This window comes from Sus scrofa, chromosome X (genome assembly GCF_000003025.6).
Source record: "Sus scrofa isolate TJ Tabasco breed Duroc chromosome X, Sscrofa11.1, whole genome shotgun sequence".
Taxonomy (NCBI): domain Eukaryota; kingdom Metazoa; phylum Chordata; class Mammalia; order Artiodactyla; family Suidae; genus Sus; species Sus scrofa.
In genome coordinates, this window is record NC_010461.5 from 125742767 (window position 1) to 125767975 (window position 25209).

General features: G+C 39.8%; 1 protein-coding gene across 2 annotated transcripts; it reads left to right on the plus strand.

Annotated features, from left to right (window-relative positions):
- Positions 1877–21576, plus strand: SPRY3 (sprouty RTK signaling antagonist 3). Of its 2 annotated transcripts, XM_003135510.5 has the most exons (3): positions 1877–11709; positions 12056–12229; positions 17633–21576. In XM_003135510.5, exon 3 carries the CDS (start codon positions 17736–17738, stop codon positions 18600–18602), a length of 867 nt encoding a protein of 288 aa, XP_003135558.1. In that variant the 5' UTR covers positions 1877–11709; positions 12056–12229; positions 17633–17735; the 3' UTR covers positions 18603–21576. The 2 variants fall into 2 exon arrangements, with proteins under 2 accessions (XP_003135558.1, XP_013842006.1); XM_013986552.2 differs by lacking the exon at positions 1877–11709 and having other exon boundaries at positions 11780–12229.

Here is a 25209-nt window from a genome sequence, read left to right on the forward strand (position 1 = left end):
CATTTCAGAGGTAAAAGTTATAATGTAAGAATTTCCCAGATATAGAAAGGCTATATGTTGATCAGACACAAATATAACAAATGTCTACTATACAGGTTTTAGACATTAAAAACTTAATTGCCAAATATTTACTTATTACCAAAGGGGTGATTAGCAGTATGCATTACAACTAAAACCATAATTACTTAGTTGAAGATTGAACACAGAGATTCTCCCAAAATGCAACACAAAACCAAAGAAAGGAAAAATTGAAAATGTCTGTATGAGAACTCCAATATTTATTTAATGAGAGTTTCAGAAAGGAAAGGAAAGGAAGGAAAGATAAGGAAGAGACAAAGACAGAGACAGAGAGAGATAAGTAGGAGGGAAGAAGGGAGAGAGAGAGGGAGAAGGAAGAGGAATGAATCAAAGAAAGACTGGACAAAAATATCCTTAAACTAGGGAATGACCTAAGTTTTCTGATTTAAAGAACCGACCAAGTCTCATGCAGGAATAGTGGGAAGAATGACATGTGCCTAGATAGATTTTACTAAAAATAAAATTAAGCTCTAAAATCAAAGAAAATATTCTCTTCAAGGCACTTTGGTGCAGTGCATTAAGTTATACATCCCTAGGAGTTAGCTCTACTGGATCATTAATATCCCTACACCAAATAAACTCAAACGGATCAAATATTTATCAAAAATATTAAATCATCAAAATATATGATATATTAGAAGAAAATGTGGGGAGATATGGCACAAGACCCAGATGTCATAATCACATAATGGAAAAGATTGATCAATTTGACTCATATTATTATTTAAACATTTGCAAAGTGTGAAGTATTATAAATGACATTAAAAAGCCAATGGAAATCTGATTAAAAATTATGTTTATGCCAGAGATTTAATTACCTTAATATTTATATATTGATATTGATATTCACATGTATATATCAAATTCTTACAGGTTCAGAAAAAAAGACAACTCAATTAAAAAATGGACAAAGAATGTGAAAATATTGTTCTCAAAATTAGACATATAAATAGCCAACATTTATGTGAAAAAGTGTTGAATCTCACTCATATTTTTAAAAACCTAAGATATCATTTTTACTTTTCAGATGGAAAAAGGTCAAGAAATTTGATAATATACTTAGCAAGAAAGTGAGAAAATGAGTATTCTAAACTCTTGGTGACAGTGTAAATTGGTGCAAGCATTTTGGAGAACAATTTGGTAATACTAAGCATAATTAAAATACATGTATTCTTTGTCCCCACATTTTCATTTCAGAAATTTATGCTACAGAGAGACTAGCACAAATATCCAAAAATATATGTAAAAGATATTTATCAAAACATGAAAACAGACTTGTGGCTGCCTGATGGGAGAGGAAGGGAGTGGGAGGGATGGGGAGCTTGGGTTTATCAGACACAACTTAGAATAGATTTACAAGGAGATCCTGCTGAGTAGCATTGAGAACTATGTCTAGATACTCATGTTGCAACAGAACAAAGGGTGGGAAAAAAAATGTATACATGTAAGGATAACTTGATCCCCTTGCTGTACAGTGGGAAAAAAAAAACAACAACATTGTAGTAAAACAAACAAACAAACCCCGAAAACATGCTAAATGTCCATCAGTCAGAGATTAGACTTCGGCACTTCTGGCAAAGGGAAGAGGTGTACATGACAGGAGTCTATTTTCATGAGGACTAAAGTATCTCCAAAATGAATTCTTAAAAAAAAAAAACAGCTTTATTGAGATATAATTTACACACAGTAAAAGCCACCCATTTAAAGTGAACAATTCAGTAGTTTGGAGTCTATTCATAGAGGTGTGCAATCATAATAACTAATGCCAGAGTTTTTTCCTCAACCCTAAAAGAAACTCATTTCCCCCTCTTTCTTAGTCTCTGAATTAATTAATCTGACTTCTGTCTTTACAGTTCCTATTCTGGAAATTTCATATGAATGGAATCATATGATTTGTGACCTTTTGCATCTAGCTCCCTTCACTTATTGGAATGGTTTCAAGGTCCGTCCACATGGTAGCATGAATCATTGTGTGGATAGACAACATTTCATTTATCCAGTCATCAGGTTGATGGATATTTGGTTTGTTTCTACCTTTTGGCTTTTCTGAATAACACTGCTGGGAACAGTTTTATACAGGTTCTTGTGTGGAGATATGTCTTCAGTTCTTGCTATATCATATGATAACTTCATGTTTAATATTTTAATATTTTAAGGCACTTTCAAACTGTTTCCCAAAGTGACTATATTAATTTTACAGTAGCACCAGCAGTATATGAGATTTCCAATTTATCCATATCCTTGCCAACATTTGTTATTATTCGTTGTATTAATTTTAGACATCTTAGTGGATACGAAGTGGTATCCGTGTTTTGCTTTGCTTTTTCCTGATACTAGTGATGTTGAGCATCTTTTCATCCACATATTGGCCATTGGTATATGTTCCTTGGATAAATGTGTATTCAAATCCTTTCCCCATTTTCAACTCAGTAATTTGTTTTTGTTTCTGTTATTGAGTTGAAAGCTTTATTTTCTATAGATACAAGTTCCTTATCAGTATATGATTTGTTGAACATTTTTCTCCCATTTTGTGAGTCGTGTTTTCACTCTCTTGATGGCATGTTTGGCAGCAAAAAAGATTTTTCAGAAGTACAATTCATATTTTTCTTTTGTCATCTGTGCTTTTGTTATTATATCTAAGAAAGTTTTGATTAATCCAAGGTTGCAAAAATTTATTCCTATCTTTCTTCTAAGAATTTTGTGGTTTACTTCATACATTGGGTCCGTGGTTCATTTTTGAGTTAATTTGTATATATCGTTTGAAGTAGAGGGCCAACTTCATTCTTTTGCATGTGGTTGTCTGGTTGTCTTAGCACCATTGTTGAAAAGACTATTCTCTCCCCCTTTAAACTGTCCTGACACCCTTGCAGAAAATCAGTTCACCATAAATGGTTTATTTCTGGACTCCCAATTCTGTTGCATTGATATGTGTATACATAGTGCCAGTGCCACATTGTCTTGACTACTGTAGTTTTGTGGTAACTTTTGAAATCAGAAAGATTGAATACTCCTATGTTGCTCTTTCTTACAAGATTGTTTTAGCTATTCTGTGCCCCTTGCATCTCCATATAAATTTTAGGATTCATTCATCAATTTCTACAAAAAAATCCAACTGGAATTTTGATAGGGATTTTGTTGAGTCTGTATATTACTTTGGGGAGTAGTGTCATCTTAATAATACTCAGTCTTCTGATCCATGAGCATGGAGTGTGTTTACATTTATTTAGGACTTTAATTTCTTTCAACAATATTTTTTACGTTTCAGTGTATAAGTCCAGTACTTCTTTTGTTAAATTTAATCCTAGGTATTTTATCTTTTATGATGCTATTGTAAATTAAATTGTTTTCTTAGTTTCATTTTCATATTGTTCATAGTTAGTGTACAGAAGTACAATTTATTTTTTGTATATTGGTGTTATATCTTGCCGTATAACTGACTGTGCATGTGTGTGTGGGTGTGGGTGTGGGCGTGTATTTTAGATAGAGAAGTTGCTGAGAAGGTTTGTTACAAATAATAATCATGGCCTATTGGGTAATAGCAGTGGAGAAAAGTCATTTGTATTGTTGAATGGTAATTCATTGTATGGATATAACCACTCCAGCCACTCATCCCCCTGTAATGAGTGCAGAATTTGTAATGTATTTGTACAAATTGTTTGGGTCCCAATGAACTCACTGTCTAACTTGAGGATAAAGAAATTATAAGTGCCTGAAACTAAGAATTATAATTAAAAAACATGCAGTAAAAAGTGAAAGCAATATCCTCTCCAATTCTTTGATGTCTTACTCTAGTTTCTCTGAATTCCTTCACATTTTGCTTTAGTAAAAGCAAAAGTTAATGAGAGGACAGTCTTCTTAGTCAGCTGAAAGCTATTTTAGATGCAGTTACCCTTCCCATTCTAACTTCCCCTGTAACTGCTCCCTCTTTAGATGCCATATGATAGACATTAATCCTACTATAGAGAAGTAGTATGGCATAGAAGTTAAGGGTGTGAGATCTGGAATCAGACTGCCTAGGTTTAAATTCCATTTATCCTATATATTCGCTGTTTGACATAAGGTAAATTACCTTTACCTCCCTTGGCCTCAGGTGCCCCATGCAAAAATAAGGATGATTTTAGTGCTTTACTTGGAGGATTTTTATTGTATGTATAAAGTACTTAGAATTATACAGTGTTAATAAGCAATAAATGCTACCATGTCATTAATATTACTTGTCAGTCAGTTGGCACATTAGGAGACAGGCATAGCTATCCATCCTCAGCCTGTGAAGATCTTAAAATAAGCAAAGACTCTCATTTTAGGCTTGGGGTATCTGTATTCTCTTGACCTATTGGGGGGGCGGTCCTAAGAGATATTCTTTTAAAAAATTGGAGACATCAAGAGGAAAGTGCTCAGAGGAGATAGTGAAGAATACCAAGAAAGCAGGTAAGATAAGTAGGAAAGAGAAGAAATTTAGAAAGAGAAGAAACCAAGGAAGCCAGGGAGAAGAAAGTAGGTGGTTGGTGACAGGGAATATAACAAGAATGAAGTTCATAAAAGTAGGGGAGAGAGAGTGGGAGAGATATGGAGAGGGATGGAGGGAAGGGGGAGAGAGAGCCCTTATAATACTGAGCTAAGAGCTTTATTGAAGTTTAACAGAAAAGAAATCCTCATTTGAAAGGAAGAGACTGGCTATATTTAGTACTGGGTAGGATGTCAGTTCTGAAAATAAACTGCTCCCAGAACTGAATGTAATCCTCTGTGGTGTTGTCACCTGCAGCAGGCTGGCCTCCCTTGTAGGGGAGTGTGGAACATGGACACATCAGCTAATTCAGATCTCCTGACATTCACAAGGACTTGCCCCACTTTGTCTCTTTACCCCATTCCTAAGTTTTAAAACTTCTGATTAATGTGGAGAAAAAGGTTCCATAGCTGAAGACAGTGAAGTGTGTGCTGGTATATATGTGGAGCACTGAAGTGTCCTGCTAAGTAAATATCAGAATCGAAACAGCATGTGGCCAGATGTTTAGTATATCCTCATCACCTCCATAGTACACTTCTGGTGCGTGAATGTGGACACAAGAGCCCAGCACGAAGTGTGGTAGGCTGTATAAAAAGATATATTTGAAGCACATTATAGGTTGTAACTTAGGGAGCTCACATAGAGCATGCAGACTGGCAAAGGTCAGGATATGTTAGAAAAAGACAGAGACTTAAGGCACATTTAAACACACACACACACACACACACACACACACACACACACACACACATACACCCCCCATATTGTTCTGGGAAAATATAGGTGATTCTTTTCATTGAAATGGAAAAAAATAGGAGAAAATGGTATTTTGATGGAAGAAAATATAATCAGAGATCCAGAATTCTAATTTCCAATTCTGTCTTCTAATCACTCCCACTGTTACTCCTCTCTTATCTAGACTGCTACAATAGTCTCCTAGTTGTTCTCCCTGCTTTTACCCTAAGCCCCTCTCCCACATATGTATCCATAGGGAAGCCAGAGAGATCCTTTTAAAATCACAAGTCACAGAGTGTCAATCCTCTGTACAAAAACCTACAATAATTTCTCAAAGTGCAAAATCTTTAACATGGTCTGCAAGACTCCACATGCTCCAGCCCTCTGCTACCTCTCTGGCTTCATCTGCAACTAGCATCTCTTCCTCCTTCCACTCTAGGCATGCTGATCTCTTTGCTTTTCCTAAAACATGCCAAGCATATTCTGACCTCAGGGAGTTGCATTTACTGTTCCTTCAATGTGGGAGATGCTATCTTCATACAGCTGAATGGCTTACTCTCTCACTTTGTTCAAGACTCAGCTCAGGAGTACCCTGGTGGCTCAGTGGGTTAAGGATCCAGTGTTTTTCACTGCTGTGGCTCAGGTCACTGCTGTGTTGTGGGTTTGGTACCTAGTCCAGGAAGTACCACATGCCATGGGCGTGGCCAAAAAAAAAAGTGAAAAGAAAATCCACAGAATAAGAGGACATAAAGAACTCTACATCGCAATAAAAAAAATTACAAAAGGACTCAGCTCAAATGTCACCCAATGAAAGAGACTTTCCATAACCACCATATGTAAAATAGCAACTACTCTTACCCTCAATTAAAGGATAAAGGAAGATGATGGGTAGAGATGTCTGATAGGCTATTAGATATGTGGGTCTAGAGTTCAGCTAGGATCAGAGATGTAGATTTGGGAGTTTCCTTCACTCCAGGCAAAGGATGGTCTAGAGGTAAGAGAAAGAATGGTACAATCAAGGACCATGTGGGACTTTTTGAAAATGCAGGTTCTCTGGGTCTCACCTAAGATCTCTTGAATAAGAATCTCTGGAGTTGAGTTTTAGTTCTATCTCTGATTCATATCCATTTCTAAGCTCAAAAACCCCTGTATAATATTGCCTAAATTACCATTTAGATATTACATGGACACTTAAATGCAACATACTCATATCTTTTTTAATGTTCCTTCCATATCTCAGTAAATGGTACAAAAATCATGCCACATCTAATAAATCTCTAAGTCTTGTTTATTCTACATTCTACCTATCATCCATTTTTCTTCATCTGCACTGTCCCTACCTAGATTCAGGCCACAATCACCTTTCACCTGATTTAGTGACAGATTTTATTGTAGCTTATGTGTTTACATGTCCATTTACTCTACTAGACTCTGAGTAATGAGAGGATAAGGCCACTAATTTCAATATTGAGAGTCTACATATGGCGTATTGTGTCACATGAATATCTCTGTCTTTCCCATGAAGTATATTGCCTGACATTAAGTAGGTGCTCATTATGTTGTTTTATTGAATTACACTGAAACTTACTATGTTATAGAAGAGAAATGACATGCCAAAGCCACACAGCAGGTTAGAATACTGGACTTAGTCTAGTTTTCTTCCCATAGGACTGCATTGTCCCTCCCTCCTACCTTTCCATTCTCTCCCAGGTTATTTTTCTCTCTCTGACTTTTCTATACCATACCATTCTCTCGTAAATATTGCTCATAATTATTTTCTTTTCTACAGCTTCCATTTGTCAGCTTCTGTGGAAAAGTAAATAATTATGACCATCCCTATAGGATTCTTGATTAAGAATCTCTATTTGCTTGGTCGCTTGCTTGTTCTGGCATCATCACTGCTGAATCAGGATGAACATAGGTCAACTTTTCATCTGGCACTTCTACAGAGCTCCTCTTAACCTCAGTGGAGTATAGACAGAGCTGGCTTCATACAGGAACTTGCAAGCTCTCAATGACTTTGGGCTGTATTCTGGGACGAAGAGAATGAGTAAAGACTTTCAGAATTTGTTCAGTGTACATGTTTTATGCAGACAAAATAAAAGAGAGAGTAGGTTATAAGTATAGGTGGAGAGAACGATATTTGATTGGGTTTATTGATGATTCTGATAATGATTATTTTAGACACTGTATTGGACTATCACATAAAGTTGTTGTTTTTTTTATATGTAACGTATTTCACTTGCTACAATTTAGTAAAACCTAAATAGGCTCCATATATTCTAGGCATATGAATAAACCACATGGGTGGTACCTTCTACAGAAAATTTCTGCTCTTAACTTTTTCAGCCTACGAGTGTAGGGGCCCTTCTTAGAAGAGTTTATAAAACATGTTGTTTTCACATCTTTGTTCATTCTGTTATCTCTACTTGGAATGGTTTTATCATTTTTTTATCAAATATTTTCTGAGAATCTACTCCATGCCAGTTCATCCTTTTGGCTTATGCATATACTGTTCCCTCTGGCTGTGATATCCCTCTCATCCTTCAAATTTATACTTAAATATTACCTTTTCTAGGAAGCAGTCCATAATCCCCTCAATACTGGACAGGTATATTTCTTCTCTTCTCTGCTCCCTGCCATAGGTCTTATTATCCTTTATTGCATTTGCCTATTTGATAGTTTTACTACTTGACAGCAGGGATTCATCTATTAATTATATATTAATACTGTATAATTATTATATATAACACAATATCTATATATTAACAATATAATTAATTCATTTATTTTACATATTAATTTATTACTACACTCTGTGGGCCTATATTAAGGCAACAGTGAAAACAACTGAAATTATTCAACCTTCTCACCTCTTAGGATAATACCCATAAAAAATAATAATTATGGTAATGATCCATTCATTAGTTCAACAATGCCTACTATGAGCCACTCACTAAGTGCTGGTGATTCAACAAATAATTTCCTTCCCTCGTGGAATTGACATTCAGGTGGGTAGGAGAGATGTCTTACTCTGTGCCAGACACTGTTCTATGCATTTCACAGGTTTTAATCCATTTAATTCTCATAACAGTCCTATGAGTTATATTTACAAATGAGAAACCAAGGCCCAGAACTATTAGGTAACTTGGTCAATTGCAGACCTGAGATTTGACTCAGGCCAACTCACTCCAGAGCTTACACTCTTAACCAGTATACCAGAGAACCCCCTCATCTGCAAATACCCGCCTTGCCTTTGAACAATGCCTCCCTAACTCACATTCTCTACACCTTTGCCTAGAAGTCACTCATCCTAGGAAAAGTCTTGCATGATCACCTCTCTCCGCAAAAGACCAGTTTAGGTATCTGTCCTCTTCTTTCTCACCCTTTATTATAGTTGCCGGTCTCCCATTCTGGATAGTAATCTCTTTGAAGGTAGATGTAACGTTTATCATATTTGTCTTCACTGCAATATCCCAGCCAAGGGCCTGGTGCACTGGTCACACAATTAATGCCTATTGAATGAATAAATGACTCTTGGAAATCTACATGAATATTTTATTTGTGCTTTCCGCTGCTGTGTTTCTAAAATACTACTTATGGTTTCATGATTTTTGACAGGATATCAGGATAGTACAGTTATATACAGAAATTGATGTTGAGGCATTAAAAAATTCACTATATGATACCTGGCAACGTATTTTACAAACTTGTTAGATTCAGTGTATTTCAGGAACTATGCTTTCTTAGCTCTTTAGTTAGTGCTTTGCTTTTCAGGAAATACATTTTGACAGATTCATTGAGTTGTACAAGATCATACAGCTAGCTAGTGACAGTGTTGGGCCTAGAAGTGAACACAGTTCTTCTATTTCCCAGTCCCATGCCTTTTTTCTTTTTATAGATACCTTACTGAGATTAATTCAGTTTGGAGATACTGTCTCAGCACAGACCAACCCTTCTCTTTCTAAAAGGCAGTGATTTTCAAAAAACAAATAAGTAACCTTAAAGAACATCAGAAGAATCACCCTGCCCTCTAAATGTTTTCCTTACTACTATATTTTAAAAATTGGTATCAAAAAAGAGTGAAACATTCAACTTGTCTTATGTTAGGACATGTTGAGGACAGAGTGGAATATAGAGAGTTGGAGAATGACTTGATTGACAGGCAAAGAATTTAGACTTAATGCTCTAGGAATTAGAAACAAGTTTTTGAACAAAGTAATAAAGTATGAAAATAAGCCACATTTAAGGAAGTTATATTTGGCACATATTTGTTCAGATTTAAAGCTGGACTTACAAAATAAAAGGATTCACATTGAAATTATCTCTTGCCTCTCCTATGAGCTACATTAAGGCGAGAGCAATTTCTCATATCTACTGCTCTTCGAGCACTTACTATATGCCATATGAGAAAATACAAGACCTTATTCAATCTATAGGAAATTGCACAATCCTATGAAGTAGGTACTAATGTTACTTCCATTTTAAAGATGAAGAAATAGGATCCAGAGAGGTGAATTGAGTTGCCCAAAGTCAGATAGCTCATAAATTGAGGAGCAAAAATTTGAACCGTGATCTGTTTTACCTGAATCTAGTTGCACAACTATTTGCACAGTTGACATGCAATGAATACCTGTTGAATAAATGGGTAAATGAATATACCAGTAAATCTATCCTTTTCTGCAGATGAACCTACATATCAGCTTTAATGGCTTTCATGATCTCGATAAACTCAAGTCAATGTTAAAAGTAAGGAAGAGGTAGGTCTGAGCTACAAGAGAAGAACTTACAAAGCAAACTCTCTTGACTGGAATTTCTGACTGGGTAGAGAGATGGATTTGGTTAGAAATTATACACACACACACACATTTATTGCATGTGTATGTTTCTGTGTGTGTATACACATGCACACACACACGTCAACAGAACAGTGTGGAGCACCTTTGACATGCATGTGCCATGTGCATGCAGACCCATACAACAGTACATGTTTTTAGCCTCATGCTTTCTTTTGTTTTCTTAACCCTCCTGAGAGGGTGTAAATAAGAATGTCAAAACTAGAAGGGACTTTAGCAATTACCTAATCAGATCCCCTCATGTAAATGTAGACACTGAGGGAAAGTAAACTGCAAAGGTCACAGAAGGAGTTAGAGTAAGATTAAGAATTTGAGTTTCCTGACTCCAAGGTTTGTTTTACTCTGAACTGTCACCGTTTAGCATCTCAATTTTATAGATGGGGTAACCAAAGTATCCTAAGAATGTTGATGGTCAAGCTCCTGACACTTGTCCATTGAAGCAGGACTTGAAATCAGATCTCTTTTACTTTAAATATGAGGCTTGTTTTCACTCACATGCTTCTGTCTGGGTGCCCGGAAGGAAGACCCTTTCCAATTGAATTAAATAGTGGACTGAAGATAATTTCCAGAAAGCTTTGTTCTTCACTTTAAGAGAAAATGTCCAAAGTGACTTGATTTTCAGAAGGCTGGCAGTCCCAAGGAGGCCCCGTGAAGGCAGGGGTTTTGTCTTCCTTAATGAATCCACAATACCTTATACGAAAGAAGGCACTCAAAACTATTTGTTGAATATATAACATACTAAATGCAGAAAGGGAAAGCAATGGTTCCCCAGTGGATGATGGATGGATAATCATTATTAGTGCTGAAAAAATGAGAATGAATGTGGAAAAGAGGTGGGAGAAGCCCTTAAACAAAGGGGAAGCTCTGTCTCTTTATCTGATCGAAGCTGCAATCACTCAGCAAGGGCTGAGTGGTTTTGGTAGAACTGCGATTGGCAGAGATATTTAAATGAGACCTCCTTAAAATTGTTACTCTCCACCCCACCCCCATTCCCCTTTAAATTCTGTTTCAGTCATTACCCGGGGACCGGATACAGAGATTCCTATGGGGAGTTCTAATGGGTCGATTCAATTTCAACGGGATGACGCCACTTAGCCAAGCATTAAGAGCTATAGCTCCGGGAAAGCAAACGACAGGGCGCAAGAGAGGTAGACAGAGAGGGAGGGAGGTAGAGAAGGAGGGAGGGAGGGGGGGAGGGAGGGAGAGAGATTATAACAAGGAGCTATAAATCCTTTCCCTCCCATTCTCCCCTATAACCCATTCACAAGACCTCTAGAAAACATCTACATTCACAAAACAGCTGGCTAGCTGAGCTGAACACACTGCAATCTCATCCCCCTTCCCTCCCCCCCAGCTCCGCCCCCTGCTCTCTGCAGATTATATACCAACACACCCTAAGCTATATAATCACACGCTAGCGGTATCTATTGCGCTGTTGAGATACCCTGTGCCTACAACTGCAGTTTCTGCTGCTTCGGTTCATCTGTCAGATTGGAGGAGACAGAGGCGAAGGCAAAAGGGGAGGAGGGGGAGGAGGTAAAGGAGGAGAAAAGGGAGGAGGGAAGGGGGAGGGGAAGAGAAGGGGAAGGAAAATGCTGGAGGAGGGGAAAAAGGAGGAGGAGAAGGGGGAGGAGAAAGAGGCGGAGGAGGAGGGGGAGGAGAAATAGGAGAGGAGGAGGAGAAAGAAGAGGAGGAGGAGGAGGAGAAAGAGGAGGAGGAGGTGAACAACTTACCTTGCTGAGCTTTCTTTGGGGAATACGTGCATCAGGATTTAGATCTGCATGTAAAATCTATACAAAGTATCTGCCACTACAAGTCTGACTCTCCTCTCTACCACCATCGTTTTTTTCTTTCTTTCCCTTTTCTCTGCTGTGTCAGAAAGACCGAGACAGAACTATCTCTGTTTCTGGCTCCACTGCCAGTGAAGGAGTTTTCATTCAGACTTTCCGAAGAGAGGTGGAGAAACCTAAAGACTCGGGAGAAGAAGAGGTCCTTTGAGCCAGATGGGGCATTAGTTCTTCTGCTTTGCTCAGCATGGATAAACCTTTTCTTGAAGGTAAGCTTAGAGATTAGCTGTTAAAGACCCCAGAGTTCTTACCATGAAATGCACAGATTGCCATTCATTCCAGCCATCGGTTGAGAGCGTGTGTGTGTGTGTGTGTGTGTGTGTGTGTGTGTGCGCGCGCGCGCGCGCGTGTGCGCGCTCGCTCCCACGCTCGTGCGCGTGTCTGTGCACGCGCACAAGCACAAGCGCATGGATAAAATAAAATGAAAACCATTTAACTGAGATTTAAATGAATCAGCTCTTGCAGAAAACTATCTGTGTTGGAAATTTCTAAATCAAAGGGAAACTTCCAAACAACTCTTTTGTAGCCAAATGTCAATTTAATTTCTAGCCTGTTGACCTTTAAATGCATTTTGGTGCTTGCCTAAGCCCCTTATAGCGCAGCCTAACCACCTAAGCTGAGAACGTAGGGAGAGCCCGTGCTGAGGCCAGTCTGGCTGCCCAGCGGGCATCCTGTCAGTGTAGGGCTAGTCTGCTATTGGCTCACAAGTCTGGGCTGTGCATCGTTCAGATTTCATCACATCACCTTGCCCTGGGTAGAAATGGCGCAAGCTGACACGGCATAACCCCCTACTTACATTGAGTCAGAGCAACGATTTAGAAATCTCTGGATCCATGCCTGGGTGTGTGTGCACATGTCTCTGTGTGGCATATGGAGATTTTGTCAAAAGTGAGAACCTGTGAGCATGTCTCCTTAGCCAGTAGACATTTGATGGGAGCTAGGGCAGTGGTTTACACTCTCTTCCATTTGCCTAAGTCTAATTGTCACTCCCCTCTGTATGCTGCAAACCAGGTTCGGTGAACAGAAAACAGACCTTGAACTCTTAAACAGAAAATCTCTTTTGAAATGCAAGCTATTGTTGCTTTTCTGGGTACATGAAAACCTCACTGTAACATAATGTGCTATCACATGAATTCAGATTTACCAGGTGTTAAATCATGTTCCCAACAAGTCAGCTGCATACATACATACAAATAAGGCGCAGGCTAGCTTTTTATCCACAAGGAGGTATTAATCTTGTTCCCTGAACATCTAAATAAACATTTACTAAGACTTTATCATAACATTCTATACATTTTTGCTTTTTTGTGTTCTGTTTTTAGGTCTCTCTAGCTGAGAAATAATCTAGTTAGTGATCTGGTGACTTGAATTCAGAGTTGAGAAGTTGAGTAGTAAGGAAGTAAAGAGCCTGAAGGAAAGGACACTAATTCTTCATGAAAGACTTTTGAAGCAGAGGAACGCAACCAAGAAACTCAGCTTAAAAATTTAGAGCATAAGGACAAAAAGGGGCTTTAAAGACCCACAGTCACACAGAATTGGGGTTTCCTGTCTCTTATAAAAGGATTCGGGGTTTTAAGAAAGATTTCTACCTCTTAAATGAACAACTAGCTTTTTCTTCTGGATTAGAAGTATGTGAATTCATTTAACATTACAATTTTTCCTTGTATTGCTCATCACTAAAACACCTATATCTTTAAAAATGCAAGGTCTTAAAACTGCAAGAGTCCCTGGTTTAAAATAAACTGCTCTGAGTCTTAATGAAACTATGAAGGTAATGAATAGGAGTAGGGTAGCAAAGTGACAAGTTAAGAGTTAAATGTGGTGAGAACCTGGCAGCCCCAGCAAGATGTATGCGGTAGGAGGGAGGCCCAGTCAGTGGCTGAGAGGTTAGTAATGTAAACTATATACAACTTGGTATTTGTCAGGGGGGAGTGCTTTGATAGAGATGCAAATGCTTTTGCACAGAGAGGGATTTTTAGAGAGCAGACTTTGGAACAGTAGAACTAAGAAAACATATAAAGCCATAGCAGAAATCCCCCCCATGTTTGCTTTCAGTTATTCTGAGAACGAGTGTATGTAACAGCAGAGCACAGAAAAAAGCAACACACCGCAGAGCCGTTACACAGTAAGGTACAAAACGGCATTGAACCCATGGGAGTGGGAGAAAACAGGAGCCAGGCTCTCCTCTTCGTCCTCCTTCTTTGAAATCAAGATTGAGTCACACCGTATCCGAAAGGATTTATCATAAAAATCAGAACTGCCTCAAGGTGTTAGCATAGAAGGACTTTAGATAGCAAAGGTTTCAACTTTAGTCTCAACCGGGCAGATTTTAGGTTCCAGGGAAAAATACATTTTTCTTTCATTAACAAACAGCATTTCTTGAATGGATTTAGCTTTCTAGTCCCTCAGTTGGCGTAAGAAAAGAAATTTCTGTTTAGGTTGAACATAGCAAATTTCAAGGCTACAGAAGAACTGTTGAGAAAGCTATGAGCACCTGGCCAGAGGGACTGAGATGGGAGTGGGTTTACAATGCATCATTCATTACTGCAGAGGCAGTACGTGACAGAGATCACTAGATCCCGTCAATGTGCAGCCAAGACTTGTAATCACCTTGGCTCCTATTTAATAGTATGTGATATGTATATTCTCTCTCTCACTTAATAGAATATGAAATTGACCAGCAGCAGAGTCAGTTTCTTAACTGTTGCTGCTCACAATGAATGGCCCTGTAATGAGTGGATTTCTGAATCATAAACATGCATGTGGTGGTAGTTTTTCATCTAATCTATGTGCTGCACTAGTCTCTTGTCTATTCGTTTTTCAGCTCCTCCCCCTGCTTCCCCTGTAGTATCTCTTTCAGTTCATCCTGTTAACCAGATTGGATTCAGCACATCAGGAATGGCAAACAATTTATTGTCATTCAATCCCGTTTTATCCTACTCAACACCTTGATTTTACCCAGACCCTACTGCCCACCGTATTGCAGCTCTCCCACGCTCCATTCTGACGAAAGAAGTTACAGGCCATGAAGAAACCTTCCGATTTCATCCCGTCAATCTCAGACCAATGCCCAAAAGCTTCCTTTTATCATCCAAATGAGCATCTGAACTTTTCAGTCTTCAGCAGTCTAATCAGTATCCAAATACACCTTCGCACCCTAAACACTGTGTACCTTCCTGCTGCCAAGATAGGCTCGTCTCATGGTTCTTAGTCATTTCTATTATGACCTATATTCCTCCAAGCTTAGCTCTCAGTATTCTGGGCAGGTCCCTGAGATATCTAGTGACATCCTTGGTATCTCGTGTGTGATTATCTCCTATAATGTGAAGACACTGTATGCCTTCCTTTGAGTCATTGATCCTTGGAATTTCCTATATGTGCGAATCTAGTTTCCTTTGGGAAGTCAATGACTCTAAAATGCATCCAGCATGTATGTTATTGTTTTTACAGTTGAAAGGACTTGAAGGGCACATTTTTATTTGATCAATGGGGAATAAATTCATTTCTTATAAAATTGTCAAAAGACTTCCCAATCCAAAGCTCCTACAGCCGCATACCCTGCAAGCAAGCAGCAGAATATGTCCTTGTTTGTTTGGGTGTTCAAATGAAAACTACCTGTTTCTTTCTAATGCTGAGACTATGAGTCTTAATGAGAGGTGGCAAAGGTAGAGGTGTTAAGCTTCTGGGGCTGTGAGTCCAGGTAGATAAAAGAGATACACATTTTGCCGTTTACCCTCAAGGGCTGAAGATGTAGAGGTGTGAATGAAGAGAATTATTTTGTCAAATTGTGTAGTTGTATAATTACAGGCCATGATAGAGCAGAGTCCTTCGAAATCACCCAGTCCACCCCTATAATTATATAGATAGTGGCACTGAAGCCCAAACAAAGTAAGTGATTTGACAAAGGTTACATATTTGGGTTTTAGAATCTCCATAGTGTTTATTTGCATGTTCTTGTGCTGTCTCAAGTAACAACAAAACAACTAGCTAAAACAGTGAAATTATGGTCAGACTAGTTCTTTGATGTGATGTGCCAGAAAAGCTATTTTTAGCCAAATTAATTCTTCTGTTCAAAAAATGAACAGATGTAAATTCAACTAAACAGGCTTGCTTGGGGATATAGCCTTGAAAGGCAATGAGTCTGATGTTATGAAGTACTCAGTCCCTTACGAACTCCTCTTTTCTTGTTATTGAGCTTTGGGCAAATTTCAGTGTTGGGGTTGCTTGCTTACGGAAAGCTAATCAAGCACTATCTTCTCTCACTTGTTCGTTTCTATTACTCATTCAAGCTTTCCATCCCAAACAGTAGTGTGAGTAATCGATCTATTTTGAGGAGGCCTGAAATCTGATGGATTTCAAATGTATGCTTTATTTGTGCTAGTGTTTCCTAGGTCCTAAAGTCCCCAGGATGACTCTTAGTTTTTGGTTTAGATTTCCTTGTGTACACCTTTTGGGCTGTTCAGTTTTCCAGGTGATGCAATACATTAACCTCCTGTTTGTACAGTATTTTCCTCGTGGTCACCATTATCAGCACTAGGCTCAATAAAATCCTTCAGGGAATTACCACCCAACTTCTCCTGATGACGGTACAATGGAGATACAAGTACGTATTTTCCAGATATTCAATTCAGCTTAACTTTGGTATAAAAATGTTGCTGCTCTTTAAGAAGGCCAGTTTGTTGCGTGAGGTAACGATAGAGAAAAACAGCCCAAGCAGATTGTGCCAGTTAATCCCATCAACATAGACCTAAAGTGGTAATAAGTACAATTACAGGTGATATTTCAAATAATTCAGGGCTCGTTTTCTATGGTTCCCACACCCAAGGTTACTCTTATGTAAACAAAAGTTTAGTTCTGGAGCCGTGCTTCCATTTAGGAAGAATTACTGCTTCAGTAAGTTAAATCAGCCTATAAGGTGAGGAAAACTGCAAGATGATTAATCTTGGCTTTCTTACACCCTCGGGAAGCCTTTTTTCCTATTCGTCTATAGCTACCCTAATTTCTGCCCTCTGTGTCTCTGCCAAATCCCTGCCATTATTGCTGCTTGCTTGCTTGCGTGTATTTATTGAATCAAGCAATATCCCTTCTCATGTGTTTATTTATGCTTATAAATTTCACTGGAAGGAAAATTGTGATTGAATATATGTGTGTGTGTATATATATATATATATATATATATATATATATATATATATACACAGCTTCTCATGGAAGATGTTTTTGAAGCTGTCTCCTTTCCATCAGCATTGCTTTAGGAATTGGCCTTTTCTGCATTTGAAATTAGGTTCCACATTTATTAGAATTTTGATGCGCAAGGCCTGAATTTCTCTATCGGCAAACATCGGAATGAGCTAACTGCTCCTGTGACCCTGTTCATATGGTGGCATATATAGCAGGAGTCAACAGTCTGGTCCTTGCTGCCAATGTGCTTCATAGTCTGGCTATGATGACAAGATCTGCCTGTAGAGAAGTGGGGAAAGTCAATTACATGAAGACTGAAGTGGTTGAAGGTAGTGGTGGTGATAGGGCCCGAGTTTTGTCAGTGCCCTGCAAAGTGCTCATGCCTGTGTGTTCTCTGTTCTCATTTATTGTTTCTCTTCCCTCTCTCTTAGGATTTTCTGATGTGCCCTAAGGTCCATGTAACTACAAGGGCTCTTTATCACCATAAGTGCCACCCTGATCCGAAACCACTCAGAACTCAAGCATCGAGGCAACATGGATGCCGCAGTGGCAGATGATTGCCAACAAATCCTGCCTATTGAACAGCTGCGCTCTACTCATGCTAGCAATGATTATGTGGACCGTCCTCCAGTGCCCTGTAAACAGGCCCTCTCCAGCCCTTCCCTTATTGTGCACACCCACAAATCTGATTGGTCCCTGGCTACTATGCCTACTGCCCTCCCCCGCAGTCTCAGCCAGTGCCATCAATTGCAGCCCTTGCCTCAGCATCTGAGCCAATCTAGCATTGCCAGCTCAATGTCCCATAGCACCACTGCCTCTGATCAAAGGCTCTTGGCCAGCATTACGCCCTCACCTTCAGGCCAGTCCATCATCCGAACGCAGCCTGGAACAGGAGCCCACCCAAAGGCTGATGGTGCTCTGAAGGGAGAAGCTGAGCCATCTGCAGAGCACCCCAGTGAGCACCTCTTCATCTGCGAGGAGTGTGGGCGCTGCAAATGTGTCCTCTGTACGGCAGCTCGCCCTCTCCCCTCCTGCTGGCTGTGCAACCAACGCTGCCTTTGCTCTGCTGAGAGCCTCCTTGATTATGGCACTTGTCTCTGCTGTGTTAAGGGCCTCTTCTACCACTGTTCCACTGATGATGAAGACAACTGCGCTGATGAGCCCTGCTCCTGTGGGCCTGGCTCTTGCTTTGTCCGCTGGGCGGCGATGAGCCTCATCTCCCTCTTCTTACCCTGCCTGTGCTGCTACCTGCCTACCCGTGGATGCCTCCATCTGTGCCAGCAGGGCTATGATAGCCTCAGGCGACCAGGCTGCCGCTGTAAAAGGCACACCAACACTGTGTGCCGAAAAATCTCTTCCGGTAGTGCACCCTTCCCCAAGGCCCAGGAAAAGTCTGTATGACCGTCCCACGAAATGGATCCGGAGCTTTCTCCTTCTAGCCCCCATCCCTGAAGCATAGGCTTCACCTTTGAAGAAGCGGGGCGGGGAGTAAAGTAGCCAAAGTAAAGTTCGGGCCTCACCCATTGTGTTCCTGCAGCGTCGGGGAAGGTCAGGTACACCTGCTGCAGGATATGCCTTGTTCTCTCTCACAGTATCTGTCCTTTCCTCTTCGACCTTTTTACATCCCTCCATCTCAGCCCCTATGGCTGTCATGGCAAATTCAGGTGATAGATAAGCATGCGATTTGGACACTGAGGACTGGCAGAGCCAGCAACGTGGAGGTTTAGGGGCTCCCCACGGCAGTGCCTCTCGGTGCAGGCTCTGAGCGTCACTCTGCTTTCCACAACGCCTCTGGAAGCTTTCTTCTTTTAGGTGGTTTTCGCAGGCGCATGTGGAACAGCGTTCCATATTCCAGGGAATCTGACCCCTGCTCTCCGTTTACTGCCCTTCTCTCCCCTCCTCTCCTCTTCTTTCAGTACTCTGCTCTGTACTTCTTCCCACTTCATTCTCACCCCCTCTGCTTTAACTTTTGCTCCCTTTTCTTTCTCTCTCCTTCCCTCACCCTCGCGCAGACTCATCCTTGGTCTGCCTGTATTTCGATCTTGTTTGCCTATCTTTGCCTTCTACTACCTGTCCCGTCCCCTTTCTCTCCTTAACATGTCAAAGAGCGCTGGTTTTCCATGGGTGTTTCCTTTGACACCAAACTTTGCTATGTTATACTATTTACTAATTTGTATTAAGGGAAATGGGTTACTGTAAGGAACTGATCACTAGCAATAGTGTGTGTGCCCTCATAACCACACGTACCAGTTTATGAGCATATGAGGCAAACTTATCTTACATTTCCAGGTTTAATTAGCGAAATTTTATTCCCTTTCCAAAAAATCAACTTAGAATACGGACAGATTCCACTAGCATGCTGAATAGGATAGTAAATCAGGATGCTCATAACTTTGTATGTCTGACCCAAGTGCCAAAGGCAGACGTGCTTTATAGCAAAATGAACAAAGCAAAGGATATTAGAGGTCTGTTCTCTCTTAGAAGCTAACTGCCCTGAGACTGCATGGCTCAGGCCTTCATATTGGACATAAAAAGTCATAAAACTTTAGAGCTGGAAGGAATCTTAACTATCACTCTAGTTCAATGCCCTTATTTTACAGATGGGAAAACTGAGGCCTGGAAATAGAAAGGGTTTTGCCTAAGGCCACACACTGAGTTGAGAGAGTTAGGACGAGAATACAGGCATTCTGACTCCTAGTTCAATATTCTCTTCATTGCACCACATTAGGTCACGGAAAATCTCTCCTAGGACGCTGTTAACAATGACAGAAAGCCGTTCCCATTCAATATTCAGGATTCATGCCAAGCTAGTGTGGTGGTCTTTATGCGCGGGGCATAGCGGGTAGCTAATTAACCATCAGATGTCAAGGCTGCCCCCAGTGGACATCACCTTTGGCTCTGTCACCTTGTAAAAGCTCAAGTATGGAAAAGAAAATTTTAAGGAAGCCCTAACCAAGCTGTATCTTCGCCATTGCACCTACCCTTTGCTGCACATACTGTGCTTGCTCCTCGCTTTGTCGGCAATGGCAGTTGCCTGAGAACTTAAATTTCAGCAACAGTGGAGAACTGAGATGCAAGATGTATATTGCAGAGAATGGACTTGTTAAAATATACCAAGAGCCTGTGCTGTGAATCCCCTACAGTGGGAAAAGGACTGCTGCTAAAAGACACAAGAATTAGATACAGTTTCCCTCTGTAAGTGAATCCAAAATTCACTAAGGAATTCAAAGATCGAGGGCACTTGCTTGAAATCAAGGTGCTCCAACTTAGTTTAAGACTTCCAGACTCTAACTTTATATATCATCATCTCTTTTAAAGTGTGCATGGATATGTATTACAGGGTGGAGAGGTGGGGAGAAATGTATAGTCACACACAGGGGGAAGAAGAATGGAGCATTATGTCCCTTTGTTGGATATATACTGTAGAAATATGTGCCACTCGGTCTGTACTGGTTCTGAATCTTCCTGAAGTGGACTGACATTTGGGCTGCTTAGAGCCCCTCACCTTCACTTTCACCTCCTCTTCTAGAATTGCTTTGCTCTATTTTTGTATATATAAATATGTTATGATGATTATTAACGATGTTAATGATATTGCTGCAAATGGTGCCATATACAAGGTTTGGCTTCTTGGAACATTTGTAAACCCAAACCAATATCTATAATCTCTTATGTTGCTTTCAAGTCCTTTGATTTTAAGTAACTTTTTTTTTTTTTATCTTACAAGTCTGCCTGGATGACCTATGAACGTATCCAACCCTAAAAGCTGTGCCTAGTTCTCTGGGTCAAGCTGGATGGTGATGAGTAGCAACACACACTTCTCCTAGCTTCTGCCTGAAATTTGCTTAAAGCTGAGATATATAAGGATTCTATGTCACTAGTGCATTGTTCCTGGAGCTAAAGTTATTCTATGGATGTTCGCTCATTAGTTTCAGGGCCCCAAATAACACACATCCCTCCTCCTTGATAGCTACTTGCTATCTTGATCCCGCAGTCCTTACTCAGGCAAATTATGCACTGCCAGAGGGGCCCTGGGCTCTGCCATATACCCAGTGGAGCTCTTCTCAGTGTATTTTTCAATGGCCTTACACTTGGTAGAAGAAACTGAAGGGTTACTCAGATGCACTTGCAGTCTGCAATCTGCTGCTGAGTCAGGGCTTTCACTTATGTCCAAGTTGGCCTGATATGGACTGCATCTGGTTTACGAATAGATGGGTCCTGTTGGGGTATGCGCACAAACATGTGAGTGAGTGTGCATATGCACCCCCTCTGTGATATATATATATATATATATATATATATATATATATATTCACACATCTCTATATATTTTAATGTATTGCACATGTATATTTAAAATATATACGAAAGAATTCTAAATCCTGCAGAGAGGCTCTGTTTTCGTTATTTTTCTACTTTGTGTCATGTTCTGTATAAACAGGAATATTTACAGGGTGTTTCCTGCTTAGCATTTTTTTGCACTTAAATCATCTGTTACCCCATTTCCACATATTGGTCCCTTGATACATTTCATATGGCTTTAGCCAAGAGTTTTCTTGGTTCCAGCCCATCTTTCCTCATCACAATAGCTATAATAAATATAGCGAACACTTACACAGTGCTTACTATGTGCTAAGCACTATTTTAAGCACATCACCTGTATTAGCTCATTCGATCCTCATGACAACTCTACAGTGGATGTACTATTAGGGTTGCCATTTCACAGATGAAAAAACTGAAGTACAGAGGAGTTAGTGACTTGCCAACGGTGGAGTTAAGATTCGAAGTGAGGCCGTTTGACTCTAGAGTCCATGCTCCAGAGTCAGATATAGAAGTCTGGAGCATAATGTAAACACTTGTGGTGTAACAAGCCTCAAATGGTGAATGGCTCTTTCCCTAACTCCAGTCCACCTGCATGCAGTCTAAGAGTTGAAACAAACGTTTCTACGTTAGGAGTAAAGCAGTAGTTACAGACAGTCTTGCTTCCGAAGATGGTAGCATTATAAAATTCTCCAGTTCTCCCTTTAAAACCCTGTTTCCAGCCAGTCACCATTTCTCAGATAGCTTATGGTATAGAGCCAGCAGAGAAATATTTTTACTTTGCCAGAGAAAGTAAAAGTCTATTTGGCTTTCCCGCTAAAGGCCCTGGAAAACTAATTCAATTTCTTTCAGCAGAAAGTAGAACTAAAACTATGTTTGGAACTTGAGATTGGTTGGAGCCATTGATTATACTGAGCACATTGTTCTGATTCAAATGTAAGCAATCCGCTGATGCCCACTGGTCAGTATAATATTTTACCTTTGCCTGTCACCTCATTCACACTGAAATTTTTTACCCTGGCATTATTTAAGAGTCAGAAAGACTCTTAAAGGACTTCTACTCCAACTTCGGCATTTTATAATAGGAGGAAAAGCTGCACAAAGAGGGAAAATAACCTGCCCAAAGTCTCACAGTTATAAGTTTGGGTGGAATTATTACTTAATTCCAGACTTCCTAATTTCCAGATGCCTTTGTCTGAGTTTCTTAGAAAATGGAGCTTGAAGCAAAAAGTTATGTGAAATCCCAGGGATGTAGGAGTAAGGAAAAAGAAGTAGGGAAGGAAGGAGATCAATCTGTTTCACGACAAGGTAATGTCTCAGTCTTCTACAATAGACCATACTGTATCTCAGCCCACCTGAGTGAGGAAGAGTGAAGAATTCATCTCCTATCTCCCATCTCATTAGTCAAAATATCTTCCCTGTGGACTATTAACTCCCCTGCGTTAATTTTGGGTAATGCACAGGTGGGTGCCCAAGCACGTACCTTGGCTTCTTGAGCCTCAGCAGCAATAGGGGAGCATTGTGGTTCCATTACAGACAGCAAGATAAGTGTGTGTGTAAAGGGAGACATAAGACAAAGCGGTATACTAGGTTAGTGCTTTTCTCTTACATCTTTAATCACATTCATTCAAAGTGAGTTAGAGATGACCTATGATCTTTCAAGTATGTAATGCTTTATTGTGGTGCTCAGAAATGTACTAAATCTGCTTTCCTAAACCTATATATTCTCCGACTTGCTTTGATGGGCTTATTTCTGCATGGAGATGAAGTCCAACTAAGTTCAACTAAGGGGGAAACAAAGTCTCAAAATATCCTTCTTAGTATACAAAGAAATTTTATCTTACTGAACTCTTCAAACAACATCTCTAAGCCAACACAGGTACATGAATGCACATATATTCATTTTGGCTCCATCAGCATAAGAGCAGGAAAACTGGTCAAGTTAATAAGTCCACGAAAAATTGGTTATTTTTGAACATAAAAATAAAACATTCTGTTGGTTGACTGGATTTTTTTTTCTATTTCAGCCATTAATTATGATGACATCACAAAGACACATTCTAAGAGTTATATTATCTTTTATTCTCATAAACAATAGTTCCTTTTGCTCTATAGATAATTCTTACATGCAGCCAAAGCATCTAGTTGATAAAAACATCCCATTTTTGGTATTGTTTCATATTTATGGGCAAGGTCTTAAAAGCATTGAATGCATTCCACTGATTTAATTCTTGCTTTTTCATGTAAGAAAAGATGAGTACAGGGAATTCTGAAAAATCTTCAAGGTGAATAATGAAATCATGCTATCACTCTAAACAGTCTGTCAAAGCTCTTCTCCAATCATCTCTGCTTTCATACCTGATCTATCAGCAGCATTGAGCACAGTTGCTCACTCTGCCTTCTTAAAAACGCTTTCACCATGCGCCTTTCAGTGTACCATACTCTGCTGGTTTTACCCCTACTTCACCGTCTGCTCCTTCTCTGTATTCCTTGCTAGATCCCCTCATCTCCCTCATCTCTTCATATTCAAGTATCCCATGGATTGGTCTTTGGAATCTACTTTTTGAATACCATTTATACAATGACTCAAAATTGTGTCTCCAACCTGGAGTAATCCCTTAAACTTCCCTCTCACATACCCAACTGCCTATTTCATATCTCTACTTTGATACCTAGTAGGAATCACAAACATAGGAAGTTCAAACCAACTCTTGATCTTTGTGTCCTTAAACCTGAGGAGCATTTCCTATCTCCTCTAATGACAATTCCAAACTTATAGTTGCTCAGACCAAAAACTTTGTAGTTATTCACTAGACTTTTTATTAGTAGTGAATGTAGCCAAAATTCTCAACCTCCAAAGCCTCAATTAGTCCCCCCCGCCTCTGTTTTTTTTTTGTTGTTGTTGTTGGTGGTGGTGGTGTTGGTGGTGGTCTTTTTAGGGCCGTACCTGTGGCATATAGAAGTTCCCAGACTAGGGGGTGAACGGGAGCTACAGCTGCTGGCCTACACCACAACCGCAGCAACGCCAGATCCAAGCCACATCTGCAACCTATACCAGAGCTCACGGCAATGCTGGATTCTTAACCCACTGAGCAAGGCCAGGGATCAAACCTGCATCCTCATGGATAATAGTCAGGTTGGTTACCACTGAGCCATGATAGGAACTCCCCTCAATTAGTCTTATAATCTGATGATTTGGGTTAGAGTACAAGTGATCATTAGTATCCCTTTTGAACCTCTGGCCTAAGGTTTAATAAAACAAATCCTTGATACATTTATCCTAATCTACGTCTATATCCTTATCTTGATCCTCAAACCTGTGTTGCTGCTTTCAAAGGCAGAAGGAACAAGACACATAGCTTCCAAGGAAAGACATCTTGGAGGTAACACTGTTCATTGTTTAGGGATCTTGCTGTCATTGCAATCAAAGTTATGTATGTTGCCCCCACATGTATTTGTTGGCCAGTCCCCTGGAAAAGAAGGGGTAATCCTGATACACAAGTTGTCATTCTCTAACTATTGACGCAATCCTTTTGACTGTACCAGATAATGGTCATGTCTCTGATAGTCAAAAGACACAAATGACAAGGATTTGGAAACCCCTAAGTCCTTGCAAAACTGACCAACATTTCTGTTGCAGGTCACTAAGGAAAGAAAATGGATAATCATTCATGTGAACATCCTAGTT